Raw genomic sequence first — 22288 nt, forward strand, 5'->3', positions numbered from 1 at the left:
GGATTTGGGGGGAAACCCAAAGATGCGCTGGAAAATCCCTCTCAGAATTTCACAGTAAGCATTTGCATGGCAATTGAGCTGTGCTGTGAACCATCCAAAAATGCAATTTAAATCACAAATCTCAGGTGGTTCTGACTGGATTACACTAATAGTTACTCAGAAAAAAAAGAATTAAAACCTCTTCTAACTTCTGGGTAACTGTTGTAGAGACACAGACTGGCTACCCCATGGGATGCCCCCAACAACCTGAACTCCCCCCAGGAGACATCCCGGCACAACACGATTCCCCAACAGGACTCTCCCAGCCCTCAACTAACTACTCACTACACCCCCCTCCACGATATTCCCTAACCCCCCCAGAACTCTCATGGTATTCTCCCCACAATCCCAACACCTGACGAACCATCACTTCCCCATGGTATTCTGCACTCCGCCGACCCCCTTTGAATTTCCCCCAATCACAAGAGACTCCTCAACCACCCCCTCATTGGTATGACTTCCATCCCCAACCGGATTGTACCCCGCCAAACACACACGCCCCTCCCTCCACACCGCTGGCATAGCCAAAATACTCCTGCCCTGAAAATTCCCTTGGTGCCATCAGCAAACATGTATATACAGCTGTCCATTATCTAGTCACAGAATAATGAATTGGCAGTACCTCAATGCTGGATGGTCAGCTCGTAGTTGAATATAGTGATGATCCTCTGTTGCATAACCCTTTGACCGTGGTGATACCGGATACTGACCTTGTGTGAAAAGAAAAAGAAAAGTCAATATCGTGGTAGGTGTTTCCAGAATAGTTTTCAAACGGGTAGCCTTTGAATTACACAGAAGTGAAGAGTAAGAGGCGCCGGGGGCGAGATTTACAGTCAAGCAATGAAAAAGAGAGATAAACTATAATTATAGCCAAAACTGCTGACCTGCATGCTTTCACATCTGGTGACATCTTTTATTTTTCCAATGTCCGTTCCTGAAGGTACGGAGTTATGGTAAGTGATGTTGGCAGCTTTCTGCCATCTCATTCACCTGATTATTCCAAGGACATGTGACTGGTCACAAAGCATGGGGACAACTCACTTGAGGGTCTACATTTTAAATAAGTAGAGCAGTTTGTCATCCCATTTTGGTTTAAAGTCCCATGCTCCCAATGATCAAGCCAGTTTCTGGCATTTCTTAGCCATTCTTGAGGTGTGAGCCTTGGCAGACATAAGAAAAACATAAGAACTAGGAGCAGTAGTGGGCAATTCAGCCCCTGGAGCCCGCTCCGCTGTTCAATATGATCACGGCTGACCTCATCTTGACCTCATCTCAGACTCTTCCTGCCCGCTCCCCATAGCCCTCCATCCCTCTACTAATTAAAAAACTAGCGATCTCCTCCTTAAATGTGTTTAGCGTTCTGGAGTCCACTGCACTCTGGGGTAGAGAATTCCACAGATTCACGACCCTTTGAGTGAGGTAATTCCTCCTCATATCTGTTTTAAATCTGCCACCCCTTAGCCTAAAGCTATGGCCTCTTATCTACAATGTTCAACAAGGGGAAACATCTGCTCTACATCTATCCGGCCAATCCCCTTTAGTATCTTATACACCTCCCCTCATTCCAAACGTCAGTGAGTATAGGCCTAAACTTCTCCAACTTTCTTCATAAGACAAGTCCTTCATCCCTGGAATCAATCTGGTGAACCTTCTCTGAACCACGGTCAGCAAACGGCCAAAGAACTCTGGCCGTGGTCTCACTAATTTTCCATACAGTTGCAACTGCACTTCCCTACTTTAATGCTCTATTCCATGATCAATGAATGCCAAAATTTCATTTGCCTTCCTTTTTACCTGCTGCACCTGCATACTAACTTTCTGTGATTCATGCACAAGGAAACCCAAATTCCTCTACACCAAAGCATTTTGAAGTTTCTCTCCATTTAGATAACAAGTTGCTTTTTTATTCCTCCGACCAAAATGGATAACCAAATGCTTACCACGTTAAACTGCATCTGCCAAATTCTGGCCCACTCACCTTGCCGATCCAGATCCAGTTGTAAATGTGTATATTCTTTGGAGGAATCACTGGTGTAAGCCCCATATGAAATGGGGTTAATCAGGTTTGGAAATTTGAGTGTAGTCTTTAAAAGCCAGCTCAGACTTACAATTCAGTAAGGTGAAGGAGGAATAGCTAAGTCTTAAAGTGCTTGCCCTATTCAGTTCATTGACAGGTCGTTTGACAGGGTGCTTCAGGAGTTGTGGAGCTGTCCAAGAATGTCTGCCAAAGAAGCAACTGGGGACACACTTCAGTGAGCAGAGGAGAAACAGACTACTGGGTGCCCTTGGGAAAAAGCCTCCAAAAACAAATGTCTCTTGTGCCATCTGAAGAAAAGGAATTTCCATGTTGAGTGCAACCTCTCTCGCCCACAGGACTGCAAGCTACTTCCCCAAAGAGATCAATGATCTTACTCAGGCAAATGAACATGCTGATCATTCTACCTTTTCTCCCATGGATACCAGCACATGCTTCACCCTCATAAATTAAAAGTTACACAAATAGCCTCTTACGAGGCACACTACTGAAGGAAGGAGGCCCAGAGTTGGGATCTTAACAGTGCGTGTGTATAAACCTTCCCCTTACAGCAATTAAATGCATATCCAATCTTAATTATAAGGTTGATGAACTTTAATAATAATTTCTCTGAAAAATTGAAACACGTCTGAGGAACAGTTCCCATGGGAGCTACGTACTTCACATTGAAAATGGTTTTCTGTGTAACAATGCCCTGACGTTCGTTCATTCATTTCCTCAATCTCAGCACAGCACCTACTGGAAAACCGACGTAGATATTCACGTGATACCGAGCACCAATTTGCGTTTTAAATAAACTCTCACCCATGTCTTGTTCCATTGCTGTGCTATAATACTCGAGGTCCTACGAAAAACAATAAGGCAAAACGATTATTGGAAACGCTTTGTTCAGCGGTGTTACAACAAAATGAGTAATAAAAATAATCTTCATTATTGTCACAGGTCGGCTTACATTAACACTGCAATGAAGTTACTGTGAAAAGCCCCTAGTTGCCACATTCCGGCGCCTGTTCGGGTACATTGAGGGAGAATTCAGAATGTCCAATTCACCGAACAAGCACATCTTTCGGGACTTGTGGGAAGAAACCGGAGCACCCGGAGGTAAACCACGCAGACTCGGGGAGAATGTGCAGAGTCCGCACAGACAGTGACCCAAGCCGGGGATCGAACCTGGGACCCTGCAGCTGTGAAGCAACAGTGCTAACCACTATGCTAGATGAGATTGAAATTTGAAATCAGCAATGGCCTCTTGAACATTCCGGAGTTTAATCGCTCCACCATTGGCAGCCATATCTTCAACTGCACAGCCACGAAGCTCTGGAATTGCTTCCCGAAACTAATCAGCCTTTCCACCTCTCTTTAAGACTCATTAAAGCCTACCTCATTCACCACGTTCACCTACCTTAATATTTCCTCATGTCGTTCGTTGTCAAATGTGCTTGGTAACACTCCAAGAAATGTCTTGGGATGTTTGACTATTTTAAAGTTGTTTTAAAGTTACATACAAGAACATAAAATAGGAGCAGAGGAGACAGATTTGCCTGTGGCAGTCTTTCGAAAGGGCTGGCGACACATTTTTATTCTGGGACTCCAATCCCCTTGCAATAAAGGCCATTTGCTTCCCTAATTGCTTGCTGCACCAGCATGTTAGCTTCCTGCCTTGCTTGTACAAGCAAACCCAAGTCTGTTGGAGATCTACACTTGTAAGTTCCACACCTTTTAACTGAAGATAATTCTAATTCAGCTTTGAGGCTATGCTTAAGAAGATTGGCAGAAAAAAAATGTTAACATTTTCAAGCTACTTTCTCCATCACCGTGGAGAATGCCCTCACTAAAATAGGAGAGGAAAGAATTTCATATCATAGAGAATGCTACACAGGAGACCAGATGGGCATGTTAATTGTTTGCACAATCCCATGCTGTGACTTCACAGCCCTTGTTTAGTTTTCTCAGTAGATATGGCAGTTGCATGTTCATTTAGCACTATTCACGTTTGCTTGGGAAATGACATGAAGTTCCACCATATTGCCTGTGAAAAAGGGTTTCAGCTCCGTCTCATCAATACCTTGAAGCAGGTTCTCGACAAATCATCAATGACTGTTTGGGTATCAGATTGTGCAGTGTTTCTATATGACCTCGTTAATTCTCACTGCACTCTGGCCTGGACCCATGGTAGCCCACCCTGCCATTCCCTAATTTGTTGATCATGAGGTCTCGGGGCTCAAATCTGTATTTCGGATCCTGTATCGAGTCAGGGCTGTGGTGTTGGGGTTTTGACAACGTGAGGTGGAATTCTGGCAGTGGAGATAATGCCACTAACGAGAAAGGTTTGTTGAGGCAGGGAAATGGCTAACATTGTGCTGTGAGGCATGATGGTAAAATTGGCTAACAGACGTGTGTGTGTGAAAACGGCAGCTCATCAAAATGAGTTTCATGGGGAAATGAAGAACAGCGGCTCTTCACTGGTAACACTTTGTATTAAAACAGTGAAAACAAGACTCTCAAAGGGCAACTGAAGTTGACGTAGTGAAGGATTGTTTAAAAAGAAAATTCCAAGGTTTCAGCAGCGATAACCCTGGGATCAATATTCACGGAGAAGAGATCTTGAGTTTTTCTCAGAGAAAGAAATTCTTGGAGAAGAATGAAACCCTTGGCGGGCTTGGCCAGTTTTCTCCATCGGATAGTATTTTGAATTCAAGTTGTGAGTCTCGAAACTTATGTAACTGTTCAAATATACACATAACTAAAGTCTTATTGAGTGAGATAAAGTTGAATTAAATAAAGTTTGTATTGAGTATAATCCAAATTACGATGATTTATCAGTTTCATCAGTTGAAGCCAGTAGAGGGTGACAACAGATTCTTACTTGTTGCTGAAGCCCAGGCGAATGTCCAGGAATGTTTTTTTTAATAAATAATCTTTATTGAAATTGTTTAACAGAAAATATAACAACAAACAATGAAAAGCAGCAATAAAAACACCATAGTAACTGTAACACCCCCAAGACCGTATCAATGCATGTATCTCACCCCCCACCCCCCAAATCCAGTAAACAACAAGAGAAATTAAAAATAAATTAAAATTAAATAAACATAGTCAAAACCCCCCCCCCCCCCCCCCCACCCCCCCCCCCCCCCCCCCCCCCGGGTTGCTGCTGCTGCTGACCCAGTACCCTATCGCTGAGCCAGAAAGTCGAGGAAAGGTTGCCACCGCCTAAAGAACCCTTGTACCGATCCTCTCAGGGCGAATTTGACCTTCTCCAGCTTAATAAAACCCGGCATGTCATTGATCCAGGTCTCCACGCTTGAGGGTCTCGCATCCTTCCACTGTAGCAAGATCCTCCGCTGGGCTACTAGGGACACAAAGGCCAAAACACCGGCATCTCTCGCCTCCTGCACTCCCGGCTCCACCACAACCCCAAAAATCGCGAGTCCCCAGCCTGGCTTGACCCTGGATCCTACCACCCTCGACACCGTCCTCGCCACCCCCTTCCAGAACTCCTCCAGTGCCGGGCATACCCAGAACATATGGGCATGGTTCGCTGGACTCCCCGAACACCTGACACACCTGTACTCGCCCCCAAAGAACCTACTCATCCTAGACCCGGACATGTGGGCCCGGTGCAGCATCTTGAATTGGATGAGGCTAAGCCGCGCACATGAGGAGGAAGAGATAACCCTCTCCAGGGCATCCGCCACCTCCTGCATTACCTTGTAGATATCGGATATCTTCCCATCCCCAACCCAGACCCCCGAAAGCACCCTGTCCCTCACGCCCCTCGCGGGAAGCAAAGGGAATCCTTCCACCTGCCGCCCAGCAAACGCCTTTACCTGCAGATACCTGAACATGTTCCCCGAGGGGAGCCCAAATTTCTCCTCCAACTCCCCCAGGCTCGCAAACCTCCCATCAATGAACAGGTCCCTCAGCTGTCTGATGCCCGCTCTGCGCCAACCCTGGAACCCCCCATGAATGTTCCCCGGGACGAACTGATGGTTCCCCCTTAACGGAGCCTCCATAAAGCCCCCCCACTTCCCCCCTATGTCGCCTCCACTGCCCCCAAATCTTGAGGGTAGCCGCCACCACCGGACACGTGATATACCTCGTAGGAAGGAGCGGCCAAGGCGCCGTTACCAGGGCCCCCAGGCTTGTGCCCCCACAGGACGCCATCTCCAACCGTTTCCATGCTGCCCCCTCCCCCTCCATCACCCACTTGCGCACCACCGACACATTGGCCGCACAATAATACCCCGAGAGATTGGGTAATGCCAGCCCCCCACCATCTCTACCCCGCTCCAAGAAGACCCTCTTCACCCTCGGGGTCCTGTGCACCCAAACAAAGCTCATGTGCTGCTAGTCACCCTCCTAAAAAAGGCCCTAGGGATAAAGATGGGCAAACACTGAAAAAGGAACAAGAACCTCGGGAGAACCGTCATTTTGACGGACTGCACTCTACCCGCCAGCGATAGCGGCACCATGTCCCACCTTTTGAATTCCTCCTCCATCTGCTCCACAAACCTGGTAAAATTAAGCTTATGGAGAGTCCCCCAACTCCTGGCCACCTGCACCCCCAGGTATCTGAAACTCTTCACTGCCCTCTGAAACGGGAGCCTCCCAATTCCCTCCTCCTGATCACCCAGGTGCACTACAAATACCTCGCTCTTGCCCAGATTCAACTTATAGCCCGAGAAGCTCCCAAACTCAACCAACAGCTCCATCACTCCCGGCATTCCCCCCTCTGGGTCCGCCACATACAACAGCAGGTCGTCTGCATACAGCGATACACGATGTTCCTCCCCACCCCGCACCAGCCCCCTCCACCTCCCCGACTCGCTCAGCGCCAAAGCCAGAGGTTCTATCGCCAGTACAAAAAGCAAGGGGGACAGGGGGCACCTCTGCCTGGTCCCACGGTAGAGCCTGAAGTACTCTGATCTCCTTCCATTGGTAACTACACTCGCCATCGGGGCCTCGTAGAGCAACCTCACCCATTTGATGAACCCCTCCCCAAATCCGAACCGCTCCAGCACCTCCCACAGGTACCCCCCACTCCACTCTATCAAACGCCTTCTCTGCATCCAGCGCCACCACTATCTCCGCCTCCCCCTCCACCGCCGGCATCATAATAACATTTAACAATCTCCGCACATTCGTGTTAAGCTGTCTTCCCTTGACAAATCCTGTCTGATCCTCGTGTATCACCCCTGGCACACAGTCCTCTATCCTGGTGGCCAGGATCTTCGCCAGCAACTTAGCATCCACATTGAGGAGCGAGATTGGCCTGTATGATCCACACTGCAAGGTGTCCTTATTACGCTTCAGGATCAGAGAGATCAGCGCCCGTGACATCGTCGGGGGCAAAGCCCCCCCCCCCTCCCATGCCTCATTGAAGGCTCGCACCAACAGGGGGCCCACCAGATCCACATACTTTTTTATAAAATTCCACCGGGAACCCATCCGGCCACGGCGCCTTACCTGACTGCATTTGACCAATCCCCCTGACTAGCTCCTCTAACTCTATCGGCGCCCCCAGCACCTCCACCAGCTCCTCCTGCACCTTTGGGAAGCGTAGCCTGTTCATGAAGCTCTCCATCCACCCCCCCCCCCCCCCCCCCCCCCCCACCCACACACCGGTGGCTCTGACCGGTACAGTTCCTAGTAAAAGTCCCTAAAGACCCTGTTCACCTCTGCCCCCTTCTGCACCACATTCCCACCCTTATCCGTCACTCCACCAATTTCCCTAGCCACATCTCGCCTGCGGAGCTGATGCGCCAACATCCTGCTCGCCTTCTCCCCATACTCATATACCGCGCCTTGCGCCCTCCTCCACTGTGGTCAGCAAGTCGAACTTGGTCTGCAAACTACGCCGTTCTCCCAGCAACCCCTCCTCCGGGGCCTCCGCGTACCTCCTATCCACATCCAGGAGCTCCCCCACCAGTCTCTCCCTCTCCCTCCTCTCCCTCCTTTCCCTATGGGCCCGGATGGAAATCAGCTCCCACCGGATCACTGCTTTCACAGCCTCCCAGACCATCCCCACCCGGACCTCCCCCGTGTCGTTGGTCTCAAGATACCCCTCAATACTTCCCCGGACCCTCCTACACACCTCCTCATCAGCCAGCATCCCCACATCCAGACGCCACAGCGGGCGCTGGTCCCACGCCTCCCCCATCTCCAGATCGACCCAGTGCGGAGCATGGTCTGAAATTGCTATGGCCGAATACTCGGCATCCTGCACCTTCGGGATCAATCCCCTGCTCAGGACGAAAAAATCTATTCGGGAGTAAACCCTATGCACATGGGAGAAAAAGGAATACTCCCGCGCCCTCGGCCTCCCAAACCTCCAGGGATCCACCCCTCCCATCTGGTCCATAAACCCCCTCAGCACTTTGGCCGCCGCCGGCCTCCTACCCGTCCTTGAACTGGACTGGTCCAGTAGGGGATCTAGCACCGTGTTAAAGTCTCCCCCCATGATCAGGCCCCCTGCCTCCAGGTCCGGAATGCGGCCCAACAAGCGCCTCATAAAGCCAGCATCATCCCAATTTGGGGCATACACATTTACCAGCACCACCTTCTCTCCCTGCAGCCTACCCTTCACCATAATAAATCTGCCCTCTTTGTCCGACACCACCTCAGCCGCCTCGAACGCCACCCTCTTCCCCACCAGAATCGCCACCCCCCCAGTTCTTCGCGTCTAATCCTGAGTGGAAAACCTGCCCCACCCACCCCTTCCTCAGACGAACCTGGTCCGCCACCTTCAAGTGGGTCTCCTGGAGCATAGCCACGTCCGCCTTCAGCCCCTTCAAATGAGAAAATACCCGAGCCCGCTTAACCGACCCATTCAGCCCCCTCACGTTCCAGGTGATCAGCTGGATCAGAGGGCACCCCGCCCCCCTCCCCCGCCGACTAGCCATAGCTCATCGACTGCTCGTCCCAGGCCAGCACACCCCGCCCGACCTGTTCCCCATGACGATACCTCCTCCCCGCTACCCCTCCGGCCCACACCAGCTCTCTCCTGGCCCTTCCACCTTCCAGCAGCAACCCGGTATGCCCCTCCCCCCCCCCCCCCTCCCCGGCTCAGACCCCTCCTAGCCGCGACGCACCCTCCATGGTACTTCCGTGAGTCAGCTGACTTCTGCTGACCCCGGCAACTCCCACCAAAACCCGACCCCTCCCGACATGGGGTCATCCCCCCTCCTGCCACACCTCCTTGGCACCGCTTCAGCGCCGGACAAAACCAGTAGAGGCCACGCCCCCACCGTCAGCTCCACCCCCCCGCCCCGCAGCGCGGGAAACCAGAGGAAAGCCCGCGCTTTCACACTGCCACACCCCACCCTTCTGATGCAGCTCCCAAATTCCAGCTCCACCCCACCCCCCAGCCCCGGACAGAAGAAAAAAAAACAAACCCCCAGCATTCCCCACATAACACAAAACCATACCCAACAGACCCACCCGGAAACAGAGCAAAGACCAGCATAGAAAACACATGTCAAAGTTACAAAAACAGCAACAGCAAAAACAGCAACGACCGTAGTACACTGGACCCCGCAGCCCCCAGACCCAAGTTCGAGTCCAGCTTCTCCGCCTGTACAAAGGCCCACGCCTCCTCCGGGATCTCGAAGTAGTGGTGCCGGTCCTTATATAGGGGCAGCAGGGTAGCATGGTGGTTAGCATAAATGCTTCACAGCTCCAGGGTCCCAGGTTCGATTCCCAGCTGGGTCACTGTCTGTGTGGAGTCTGCACGTCCTCCCCCTGTGTGCGTGGGTTTCCTCCGGGTGCTCCGGTTTCCTCCCACAGTCCAAAGATGTGCGGGTTAGGTGGATTGGCCATGCTAAATTGCTCGTAGTGTCCTAATAAAAGTAAGGTTGTTGGGTTACGGGTATAGGGTGGATACGTGGGTTTGAGTAGGGTGATCATGGCTCGGCACAACATTGAGGGCCGAAGGGCCTGTTCTGTGCTGTACTGTTCTACGTTCTATATGTCACCCACAGACGCGCAGGCTGCAGCATTCCAAATTTGACCTGCTTGGCATGCAGCACCGCCTTCGTCCGGTTAAACCCGGCCCGCCGCTTAGCCACCTCCGCATTCCAGTCCTGGTAGATTCGCACTACCGAATTCTCCCACTTGCTGCTCCTCTCTTTCTTGGCCCAGCGCAGCACACACTCCCGGTCACTGAATCGATGGAACCGCACCAGCACCGCCCGCGGGGGTTCATTCGTCTTGGGCCTCCTGGCCAGCATTCTGTGGGCTCCCTCAAGCTCCAGGGGCAAATGGAAGGACCCCGCTCCCATCAACGAGTTCAGCATCATGGCCACATAGGACGGAAGATCCGACCCCTCCAGCCCCTCCGCCAGGCCCAGGATCCTCAAATTCTTTTGCCTCATGCGAAAGTCCAGCTCCTCCAAGCGGTCTTGCCACTTTTTGTGAGGTGCCTCGTGCATCTCCACCTTCCCCACGAGGACCACGGCCTCCTCCTCCCGCTCAGCGGCCTGCCGCTGCAACTCCTGAATGGCCGCCCCCTGGGCTGTCTGGGTCTCAAGCAGCTTGTTGGTAGTCGCATTCAGGGAGTCCAGCAACTCAGCCTTCAGCTCCGCAAAACAGCGCAGAAGAGCAGCTTGCTGCTCCTGCGCCCACTTCCACCAGTCTTCGGGTGCTCCGCGGCTGCCATTTTTTACTCCTTCCCCCGCATTTTCTGGTGAGCTGCTGCAGCCTTTTCCTTTGCCCCACTCCGGGTACGCAACATAAATTTCGCGGAATGTTCCTCCAAACACCTTCCCCCACCGGGAATCGCCGAAACAGCGCCGTTTGGCACCTTAAAACAGGCCCGAAAGTCCTTTAATAGCGGGAGCTGCCGAACGTGTGGCTTAGCTCCGCATCACCGCAACCGGAAGTCAATGTCCAGGAATGTTAAGCTACAACAGGCAACCCATCTAACCTGCAAATCTTTGGACACTAAGGACAAGTTAACATGACCGATCCACCTAACCTGCATATCTTTAAACTGTGGAAGGCAATCGGAGCATCTGGAGGAAACCCACACAGACCTGGGGAGAAAGTACAAACCCGCACAGTCAGTCACCCAAGGCCTGAATTGAACCCGGGTCCCTGGCACCTTGAGGGAGCAGCGCTAACCACTGTACCATCCTGACACCTGCTATATTTATCATTCAAATCAGAGTGTTGCTAAATGTTAAACCTATGTAAGACAGTTTGACCCTTCTGTGACATATGGGCGCGATTCTCCGGACTCACGACGGTTCGGAGAATAGCGGGCGTCGGAAATTTTTACGGCGACGCTGTTCCGACGCCCTCCCGCTATTCTCCGAACCCCGCAAATTGTCGGAGTCGCGTTTCCCGACAGACGCCTCCTTCCCGCCCCTGACACGACCAGAATCGCCACTGAGAGCCCCCCCGCTATTCACCGGCCCGGATGGGCCGAAGTCCCGACGTCATGGCGCCCTGTTTGGACGTCGTGAAACACACCTGCTTTTTAAATTCGTCAACCAGTCGGCCTGGCTGATGACTGCTTGGAGGAGGTCAGGGCACCACTCTGCGCACCGCTCAGCGCACCGTTCAGCGCACCGCTCGAGTCTGGCCACAACGGGGAAGGCATCCCTGGGAACGGGAGGGGGTCCAGAACGGGGGCAGTGGGGGGGAGACGGGGGAGGCAGTGGGGGCGACGGGGGAGGCAGTGGGGGCGACGGGGGAGGCAGTGGGGGCGACGGGGGAGGCAGTGGGGGCGACGGGGGAGGCAGTGGGGGCGACGGGGGAGGCAGTGGGGGCGACGGGGGAGGCAGTGGGGGCGACGGGGGAGGCAGTGGGGGAGACGGGGAGGCAGTGGGGGAGACGGAGGGGGCAGTGGGGGGAGACGGGGGAGGCAGTGGGGGAGACGGGGGAGACGGGGGAGGCAGTGGGGGCGACGGGGGAGGCAGTGGGGGCGACGGGGGAAGGCAGTGGGGGGCGACGGAGGGGGCAGTGGGGGGCGACGGAGGGGGGGGGGTTAGGTAGAGAGTGAGCTGTCCAAGCCCGTAACAAAATGTCTGCCACCATGCCATGGTGTGCAGGTGACGAGGACACGGCCGCTGGTTCCCCTGTGGCTTCCGGACACAGGCCACTGACGCACCCGTGAGGAGGCCATAGTTTACTGGCCGTTGGATGCAGAAAGTGACCAGGGGTTAGGCTGACCGCGTGTCAGCAGCGCGACCAGGCCACCGGGACACACTGGTATCCCCTGGCTGGCGGCTGCCGAGGTGTCGACTAACCTCCGTCTAACATGTCCCGTTTCTCTGCCTCCCACCACCCTTCTGTAGGTTAGCACGATGCATGGGAACAGAACGGCTATGTTCTGCGCAGTGGTTGGGGCCGCTCTACTGGATTTGGAGATGCAGCAGCATCCACACCCACAACCCGCAGTGGCTGCAGGGCCAGCTGCAGCAGCAGAGGGAAGGGCCGAGGAGTTGCCAGTCGTCGAGCAGCATGGGGGGGGGGGGGGGAGGAGGAGGAGGAGGAGGAGGAAGAGGAAGAGGAGAGAGTGAGGGTGCAGCCACGGCGTCAGAGGCGACGACCAAAGCCGAGGGTGTACCGTGTCCGGGTCTCTTTCCTAACAATGCCGGACATCATCTGCAGGAGGAGACTCCGGCTGAGTAGGCAGACGGTGATACATATCTGCGAACTCCTGTCGCACCTCGCCCCACGTGGAACGGGGGGAGGACACGCGATCCCGGTAGCCATCAAGGTGACGGTCGCTCTGAACTTCTATGCTACCGGCTCCTTCCAGTCTCCGAGAGGGGACGTCTCTGGGATCTCCCAGTCATCGGTGCACAGGTGCATCCGGGATGTGACCCACGCCCTCTATGCCATCGCCGATCGCTACATCACCTTTCCCGAGGACCGAGCAAGTCAAGACTCACGAGCCCGTGGATTTGCCAGTGTGGCCGGGATACCGAGGGTTCAGGGGTCAATCGACTGTGTTCACGTCCCCATGCGCCCGCCTGCTGTGGACAAGGAAGTGTTCACAAACAGGAGGGGGACATACTCCATTAATGTCCAGGTGGTATGCGACCCCCACATGAGGTTCATGAACGTCTGTGCAAGGTTCCCAGGGAGTGTGCATGACTCCTACATACTAGCGCAGTCGTTCATCCCTGCGATGTTTGAGGGATGTCCCCCCCGGCTGAGGGGCTGGTTGCTAGGTGACAGGGGTTATCCGCTGAGGTCTTGGCTGATGACGCCTATACGGAGGCCTCAGACCAATGCGGAAACACGATACAACGAGGCCCATGCAGCAACCAGGGGTGTGGTGGAGCGCTGCCTTGGCCTCCTGAAGATGAGATTCAGGTGCCTGGCCCGCTCCGGAGGGGCCCTGCAGTACCAGGCCGAAAGGGTCGCTCGCATTGTAGTGGTCTGCTGTGCGCTGCACAACATCGCGATGCAGAGGGGAGATGACCTGTTGCAGGAGGCGGAGGGAGAAGCTAGTGGCAGTGGTGCCAGCACAGAGGAGGAGGAGGAGAGGAGGAGGAGGAGGAGGAGGAGGAGGAGGAGGACGCTGGCGGAGTGGCGGGCGCAGCACGCAGACACGACCCAGGTGCTGGTGATGTCCAGGAGGCGGCACGACGGACCCGGCAAGGACGGCGGGCACGCGACGCCATGGTGGCAGCACGGTTCACGCATCGCATGTGACGTCCCCGATGAACACCAAACCACCACCTGCATCGCTAGTCATGCAGAGGGTCACCACACAACTGCCACCACCACAACCCCCCCCCCCCCCCCCCCCCCCCTCAGTGTACACTGCTCCACTTCGACATGACGCTTATCACTGGGTACAGACGGAATGGCACAACATTGATGGCTGTGTCAGCGGGTGTGATCAGTGCCATGTGGAATGATGACAGCCCGCTCTGCGATGAGCTGTGAGCTCAGAATCGTTAGAGAGAGTCTGACCCATGGCAATAGCTGAACCATCCACCTTGGTGGCCGCTGAGTTCGTCACTGACACTCCATCACGTGCCCGCGTGGGCTAGCTGTGGGAGGGGGGTAGGGGCAGGGACTGCACACCCGGCACCGAGGTTTCACCACCCGTCACCCCCAGCGACACTCGGTCACCATCACGATTCCTGTGGCTGTGGAACAATCACACGGTATTACAAGTAAGGTGGAACAGTGCGTTTAATATTAACAATTATTTACAGGTGCCCTAGCCCCTACAACTAAACTGTGCCCTTCACCCGTGCCAACTTACTCAGTGTCTATCTTAGTTGCCTTACGGGCCCTACCACTACGTCTAAGTGAATCCCCAGATGATACAGCAGGAGTGGAGGAGGATTGCTGCGAATCGCCCCCCTCGACTCGTTTCTCCTTGGCCAAGCGTTTCCTGGGGCGACCCGGCCTTGATGGGCCAGGCTGCTCTGCGGGCGTCTCGGGTGACATTGTGCCACCCTGCTCTGCCTGCTGCCCACCCGATGCACCAGGGATGGGACGGGGGGAGGCCGAGAATTCCGGGACGTCCCGTGATGGAGTTAATGGGACGGGCCCCGAAACCTCCTCCTCCCTCGGGGAGCCCGGTGGCCCCCGGGGCTCACTTTGGGACAGAGGTGCGAGCGGGGAGGTTCCCCGTCGCACCACCGACACCTGGCGCTGCCAGTCCTGGAGGCCTGCAACGGTATCCACCAGGATCCGAAGGTTTGCAGAGACGGAGTCCAGGGAGTTAGACATTCCCGCCAGGGACTGTGCGATCTCAACCTGTGTGTGCACGACGCCATCCAGCACATGTGTCAGGCGGTTGATGGTCTCCGCGGCTGACAGCTGGGACTGTGCCAGCGACTGCTGGGACTGTGCTATCGACTGCTGGGACTGTGCCATGGCGTGCTGCGACTGGCCAATGACCTGCTGAGACTCGGCCATGGCCCGCAGGGCGCCGGCAATGTCGGTTTGGCTCTGGCACATTGCTGCCTGTGAGAGGGCAACCCTGTCCAGGGCCGAGGATGACGCGTGCACATTAACCCCAACGTCTTGCATAACCTGACCCATTGCCTCCACCGCGGATGCCACCCGTGCGTTGTGTCGGCCTGGGTCTCTGCCATGAGCGGCACCACTCCCTGCTCTTGGACGCGGTTCGACTCCTCTAACAGCGTCTGCAGAGTCTGGAAGGAAGCCCTCATCCCGTCATTGTTTCCCTGGGTTTCCTGAGGCATCGGCTGTGCGGGTGGGTTGATAAACTCCAGGAACTCCGAAAACGTCTGGGAGCCAGCTGCATCCTGGGCCTGGTCTGGCCTCCGCGAGTCCGGGCCCTCTGTTGCTCTGACCTCCACCTGCTGTACCTGCTCATCTGTGATGTGCCAACCAGACTGTGCCCCAGGAGACTCATCACTAAATAGGCCCGCCGGGGTGTGTATCTCTGGGATGATGGATGTGGTGGGAGAAAGCAGTGCCGCAAGCCCGACGCTCTCAATGCTTAGGTCCTCGTCCATGGTGTGGGGCTGCTCAGCGACAGGAGGGTTGTCCCTGGCCATTTCTGGTGGTGGTGGTGGACGTCGAACCCTCTGTGCGTCCTGGTCCGCAGATTGGGTTGGGGCGGATAGGGCTGCCCGCTGATCGGGCACCCTCTGTTGTGAGGCCCCGGGTGAGGTGGCGGCAGATTCCTGTCTCCGTCTGCAGCCAGACGGCCCTGGTCGTTCGGCATCACGTCCTAGGGAAGAGAATGAGACGGGTTATTTCGATTTGCTCGGCAGGCCGCTGGACGGTCCCAGTGGGCAGGGTGTGTGAAGGGACAGAGGATGGGGGAGGTGTCCCAGTGGGCAGGGTGTGTGAAGGGACAGAGGATGGGGGAGGTGTCCCAGTGGGCAGGGTGTGTGAAGGGACAGAGGATGGGGGAGGTGTCCCAGTGGGCAGGGTGTGTGAAGGGACAGAGGATGGGGGAGGGGGGGGGGGTGTTTGTCAGGGAGGGTTGTCTCACTTGCTGCAGTTCCGCCAACCTCGCATTGCGCGATATTGCGGGTGGCAGACCCCCCAACAAGGTCCAGTGCCCTCTGTTCAAAGGTGCTGAGGGGGTGCATGTTGGGCGAACCCCCTCCAGTCTTGTGCCGCTCACGGTGGTTATGTCCGGCCTTGGCCTGTTGGGGGAGGGAACATAGGTAGATCATTACAAAACGGTAGGTATCAGCAGTCCGTTCAGATACTGGCACAGTTTGGGGGGGGCAAGTTGTCATCAGATGATTGCATCTCTCCTCGGGGCCAGAGCGCTGGGTCTGTGACAACTTTGTGAACCACCCTCAAATAACTCTGCCCCAATCCCTCTCCCCCCCCCCCCCCCCCCCCCCCCCCCCCCCCCCCCCGGCAGTTAAGGGGGAGGGATGGTTGTGACTAGGGGGCACCCTCATGGCACTTACCCTGGCAGACCTGGTGAGGTCGTGTAACTTCTTCCGACATTGCTCTGCTGAGCGAGGGGTCTGCCCCACAGCACTGACGGCAGCAGCCACGTCACGCCAGGCCTGGCGTACCGTGCTGGCAGGTTGGCGATGCCCTCTCCGCGGGCGGATGATGCCCCTCCTCTGCTCCACGGCATCGAGCAGCGCCTCGACGTCTGCATCTACAAAGCGAGGAGCAGCTCTCCTCGGCTCCGACATCCTGCCCGACAGATTCTGTGGTCGCCCGCGCCTTTTTACGGCGTCGGGCGGCGTCACATGGGCGGGTTCGTGTCGTCGTCGCGTTCCGTCGTCATCACGCACGTAATTGACGCGGCCGCGCTACTAGCCCATTTCCAGGAAGTGAATCCGTTGGGAAATGAAGCCTTCGCGACCGTCGTAAAACGGTCCCGATTTTTACGACGTTTTGCCGACTTTCCGCGGGTGCGGAGAATTTCGCCCATGGTTCCCAGTATTGCAAACCCAAAGAATGTCAAGGGGAGTGGGAGTGTGAGGTGGGAGCGGGGGTGGTTTATGGGGTGGGCGAACAAGGGGCCTGTAAATTGATGAAGCAGCCCATGATTTCTCTCTCTCTGACGTTGAGCACGTTGAGCAAGGATACAGGCACCACCATACCAGTACAGATAAAGATCCATGTGATGGAATATTCAGCCAATTACACTTGTAAATAACTAACCTATTGCCTGTTTCTGCTTTATAGTGGCTGGCTTTGAGTGGAGCTGATTTTTCTGTAGTATCTCATGTTGTCTATATCAAGGCTGCCAGCAAAAACCCCAAGGGATATTTATTTATTTAAAACACTCCAGTGGAGCCAGGTGTACGAGTGTCAGGAGTTAAAATTGACCGTGTGCTGAACACAAACTGTAGTGCTGCTGCAGATCTCTATGTTGTCATCGCCGTCGGCGACTGACCCCACAACAAGATTACAAAGAATGTTATTTACTTCCGGGAAGGTGTAATTCTGCTGCTGATTGTTAACTATTTGATAAATTCCTCAGAATTTCATGGTAGGGTTTCCAGATTGTTAGGATACTGCTGCAAAACTCTTTTTTCTGTCTTGTGTTCCCTTTTTATTCCCGTCCTGCTGCCTGCTTGCGTCTACAGTTTTCAGGTTAGCATCTTCAACACTGCTGCATCCTTTGGGATTTCTGTTTAAATTACAGTCATAGAATCATAGAATTTACAGTACAGAAGGAGGCCATACAGCCCATCGAGTCTGCACCGGCTCTTGGAAAGAGCACCCTACCCAGGCCCACATCTCCACCCTATCCCCATAACCCAGTAACCCCACCAACACTAAGGGCAATTTTGGACACTAAGGGCAATTTATCATGGCCAATCCACCTAACCTGCACATCTTTGGACTGTGGGAGGAAACCGGAGCACCCGGAGAAAACGCACGTACACACGGGGAGAACGTGCAGACTCCGCACAGACAGTGACCCAAGCTGGGAATCGAACCTGGGACCCTGGAGCTGTGAAGCAATTGTGCGAACCACTATGCTACCGTTATGCCCAGACTTTGGCTAGGCCAAGACCTAGGGCGCAATTCTCCGCACTCACGACGGTGCGCAGAATAGCGGGGGTCGTAAATTTTAACGGCCACGCTAGTCTGACGCCCTCCCGCTATTCTCCCCCCCCCCACGCCCGACTCCCGACACGAATCGCTGCCGCCGTTTTTTTACGGCGAGCAGCGATTCTCAGCTGGCCGATGGGCCGAAGTCCAAGCCCTTTACGGCCGTTTTTACGAACGGCAAACACACCTGGTCTGGCCGTTCGTAAAAACGGCCGTAAAGTTCGGATCTTGGCAACCATGGCACCGATTGGCATGGCAGTACCACGGCCGTGCCAAGGGTGCCATGGGCCCGCGATCGGTGGGCACCAATCGCGGGCAGCGGGTCCGATTCCCGCGCACTCTTTGTCCATCCCGCCCCCCCCGCTGTATCACTTCGCGGGGCGGCTGAGGGGCATCCTGGCCTGCGCAGGTTTCGCGCAAATGCGCGATGACGTCATCTGCGCATGTGCGGGTTGGAGTCTTCCAATCCGCGCATGCGCGGCTGACGTCATGTGACGCGTCAGCCGTCGCAAACTCTGGCAAGCGGGCTTAACGAAATTCGTTAAGCCCGCGATGCCGGAGTTCACAGCCGCTGCATGCTAGCCCCGACCGGGGACCAGAATCGGTTCCCGGTCGGGGAGGCTGGCGTCAAACCCGCCCGTTTTTGACGCCAGCCTTACGATTTCTCCCTGTTTGGGAGAATCGCGTCCCTAGTCTTTGGACCCTGAAACCTCCTAACCTGATGGGCCAGTCCAAGAGGTCCCCTTTAGACTCAATGGCAGAATCTGTGATGTCAACTTGCTAGAATTGGCAAGCAGCCAATCGGTGAATGTGGGATTCTCAGCCAGATCCTATTGTTGCCTGTGATTGGTGGGGCCAGTCAGAGGCTTCCAGAAAGAAGGGGATCTTTTTAAGAGTTTCATCTTTTGTTTCAGTTATGTGAAGGATACTCAGATAGAAGGTAGTGGAAAATCTCCCTCTATCTCGTGCTCTCTTTGCCAGATGATTTCAAGTGACATTCTGGCTAAATCTGTGGAGACTTTCTTGTTAAAAGGGCGCAGGCAACCATCAGAACTTGGAAAACGATGCCAGCCCTTTTCTACAGGTCGGTATCAATCTAACTCTGTGTCTCAGGAGCTGGAAAGAGCTCAAAATTGAAGCGTAAGATGAGAGCACTTGTGATAAAATATAATTAAATAATCTTTACTGTCACAAGTAGGCTTAACACTGCAATGAAGTTATTGTGAAAAGTCCCTCGTCACCACATTCCGGCCTCTGTTCGGGTACACAGAGGGAGAATTCAGAATGTCCAAATTACCTAGCCAAATTACCAGAGTTTTGTACAGATATCAGGCAAGGGAAAGCCTGCTAATCCCAGAGTTAAAGCAATAGTAATCCCACAGGCAGGCGAACACTCCACCTGGTGTTAGAACAGCAGAATTGCACTGATCTGAACATCCTGTGTGCAGCACCATCTGGTAGCCGGCGATTGGAATTGCACAGGCCTGAACATCCTGGGCGGGATTCTCTGACCCCTGCTGGGGGGTTGCGTGAAACCCTCCCCTCCGCTCCGACGGCGGCTGCCGAATTCTCTGGTGCCGGTTTTTTGGTGGTTTCGGGGTTCACGCCACGCTGGTCGGGGGCCATTGGCAGCGCCCCCCCCCCCCCCCCCCGGCAATTTTCCGGGCCCGGATGGGACGAACGGCGCCCGTTTTGGCCAGTCCTGACGGCGTGAAATGGATATGGTCCATCACGGCAGGACCTGGCTGGTAGGCCGTCTACCGGAGTCCTCGGGGGGCGTGGGAGGACCCGGCCCACAGTGGCCTGGCCTGCGATCGGGGCCCACCGATCTGCAGGCAGGCCTGTGCTTTGGGGGCACTCTTTCCCTCTGCGCCGGCCATGGCGGAGCCCTACAGGCCTCTGTAAGGCTCCGCCATGGCCGGCGCGGAGAAGAAACCCCCTACGCATGCACAGGAACACGTCGGCGGTTCTGCGCATGCATGGGACCACGGCGGCCTATCGGCGCCGGCCTAACCCCCGGAAGAGCGGAGGATTCCGCAACTTCCGGGTGGCCCAACGCCGGAGTGGTTCGCGCCGTTCTTGGCTCCAGGGTCGGGCCATCCTGCCGATTGCGGGAGGATGTCATTTCTTTATATAGAAACATATAAAAAATAAGAGCAGAAGGAGGCCATTTGGCCCTTCAAGCCCACTCCGCCATTTATTATGATCATGGCTGATCATCCCACTCAATAGCCTAATCCCGCTTTCCCCGTTATCCTTTAATCCTCTTTGCCCTAAGTGCTGTATCTAACTGCTTCTTGAAACCATACAATGCTTTGGACTCAACTACTTCCTGTCGTAACAAATTCCAGAGACTCACCACTCTCTGGGTGAAGAAAGTTCTCCTCACCTCTGCCCTAAATGGCCTACCCCGTATCCTCAGACTGTGACTCCTGGTTCTGGACCTACCCACCATCGGGAACATCCTTCCTGCATCAACCTTGTCTTGTCCTATTTGAATGTTATAGGTTTCTATGAGATCCTCCTTATTCTTCTGAACTCCAGCAAATACAATCCTAACCGATTCAATTTCCCCATATACGTCAGCCCTGCCGTCCCAGGAATCAGTCTAGTAAACCTTCATTGCACTCCCTCTATAGGTAGAACATCGTTCCTCAGTTCCTCAAAACTGCACACACTATTCCAGGTGTGGCCTCACCAAGGCCCTGTATAATTTCAGCAACATATCCTTGCTCTTGTACTCGAATCCTCTCCCAATGAAGGCCAACATACCATTTGCCTTCTTTACCGCCTGCTGTACCTGCCTGCTTACCTTCAGTGACTGATGTACGAGGACACCCAGGTCTCGTTGCACGTTCCCCTTTCCAAATTTATGGCCATTCAGATAATAGTCTGCCTTGTTGTTTTTGCGACCAAAGTGGATAACCTCGCATTTATCCAAATTATACTGCATCTGCCATTCATTTGCCCAATCGATCAACTTGTCCAAATCACACTTGAGATCTCTGCATCCTCCTCACAGCTCACCCTCCCACCCAACTTGATGTCATCTGCAAATTTGGAGATATGACGTTTTGTTCCCTAATCTAAATCATTAATATATATTATGAATAGCTGGGGTCTTAGTATCGATGCCTGGTGCACCCCACTAGTCACTCACTGCCTGCCGATTTGAAAAAGACCCATTAATTCCTACTCTTTGTTGCCTGTCTGCAACCAGTTTTCTATCTAGCTCAATACACGACCCCCAATCGCATGCACTTTAATTTTACACGCTAATCTTTTATGTGGAACTTTGTCAAAAGCCTTCTGAAAGTCCAAATACACCACATCCACTGGCTCCCCTTCATCAATTCTACAAGTTACATCCTCGAAGAATTCTAGTAGATTTATCAAACGGATTTCCCCCTCATAAATCCAAGCTGACTCTGTCCAATCCTCCCACTGTTTTCTAAGTGCTCTGCTATAAAATCTTTGATAATGGATTCTAGAATTTCCCCCACTACTGCCATCAGGCTTTATGGTCTATAATTCCCTGCTTTCTCTCTAATAATAATCTTTATTAGTGTTACAAGTAGGCTTACATTAACACTGCAATAAAGTTATTGTGAAAATCCCCTAGTCGCCACACTCCAGCGCCTGTTCGGTTGCACTGAGGGAGAATTCAGAATGTTCAATTCACCTAACAGCACATCTTTCGGGACTCATAGGAGGAAACAGGAGCACCCGGAGGAAACCCACGCAGACAGGGGGAGAACGTGTAGACTCCGCACACTGTGATCCGAGCCAGGAATCGAACCTGGGTCCTTGGCGCTGTAAAGCAACAGTGCTAACCACTATGTTACCATGCTGCCCTATACCTCCATTATTAAATAGTGGGTTTACATTAGCCACCCTCCAATCCGCAGGAACTGCTCCACAGTCTATAGAATCCTGGAAAATGATCAACAGAGCATTCACTATTTTGAGAGGCACCTCCTTCAGCACTCTGGGATGTAGATTATCAGGCCCTGTGGATTTATCAGCCTTCAATTCCATCAATTTCCCCAACACAATTTCTCTGCTGATATTGATCACGTTCAGTTCCTCCTTCTCATTAAACCCTGCTAACCCCAACATTTCTGGTATCTTATTTGTATCCTCATTTGTGAAGCCAGATCCAAAGTATGTATTGCGTTGCTCAGCCATTTCTTTGTCCCCTATAATACATTCCCTATTTCTGAC

General features: G+C 53.9%; 1 protein-coding gene across 1 annotated transcript in view; it reads right to left on the reverse strand.

Annotated features, from left to right (window-relative positions):
• LOC119963850 (sperm flagellar protein 1-like) overlaps window positions 1–22288 on the reverse strand; it is a 124169-nt gene that overhangs the window by 15936 nt on the left and 85945 nt on the right. The window contains exons 4-5 of the mRNA XM_038793204.1: window positions 2879–2918; window positions 662–749 (exon numbers count right to left, since the gene is read on the reverse strand). Of these exons, the coding sequence (XP_038649132.1) occupies window positions 662–749; window positions 2879–2918 (128 nt within the window). The remainder of the gene's footprint in view (window positions 1–661; window positions 750–2878; window positions 2919–22288) is intronic.

This window comes from Scyliorhinus canicula, chromosome 3, assembly GCF_902713615.1.
Source record: "Scyliorhinus canicula chromosome 3, sScyCan1.1, whole genome shotgun sequence".
Lineage (NCBI taxonomy): Eukaryota > Metazoa > Chordata > Chondrichthyes > Carcharhiniformes > Scyliorhinidae > Scyliorhinus > Scyliorhinus canicula.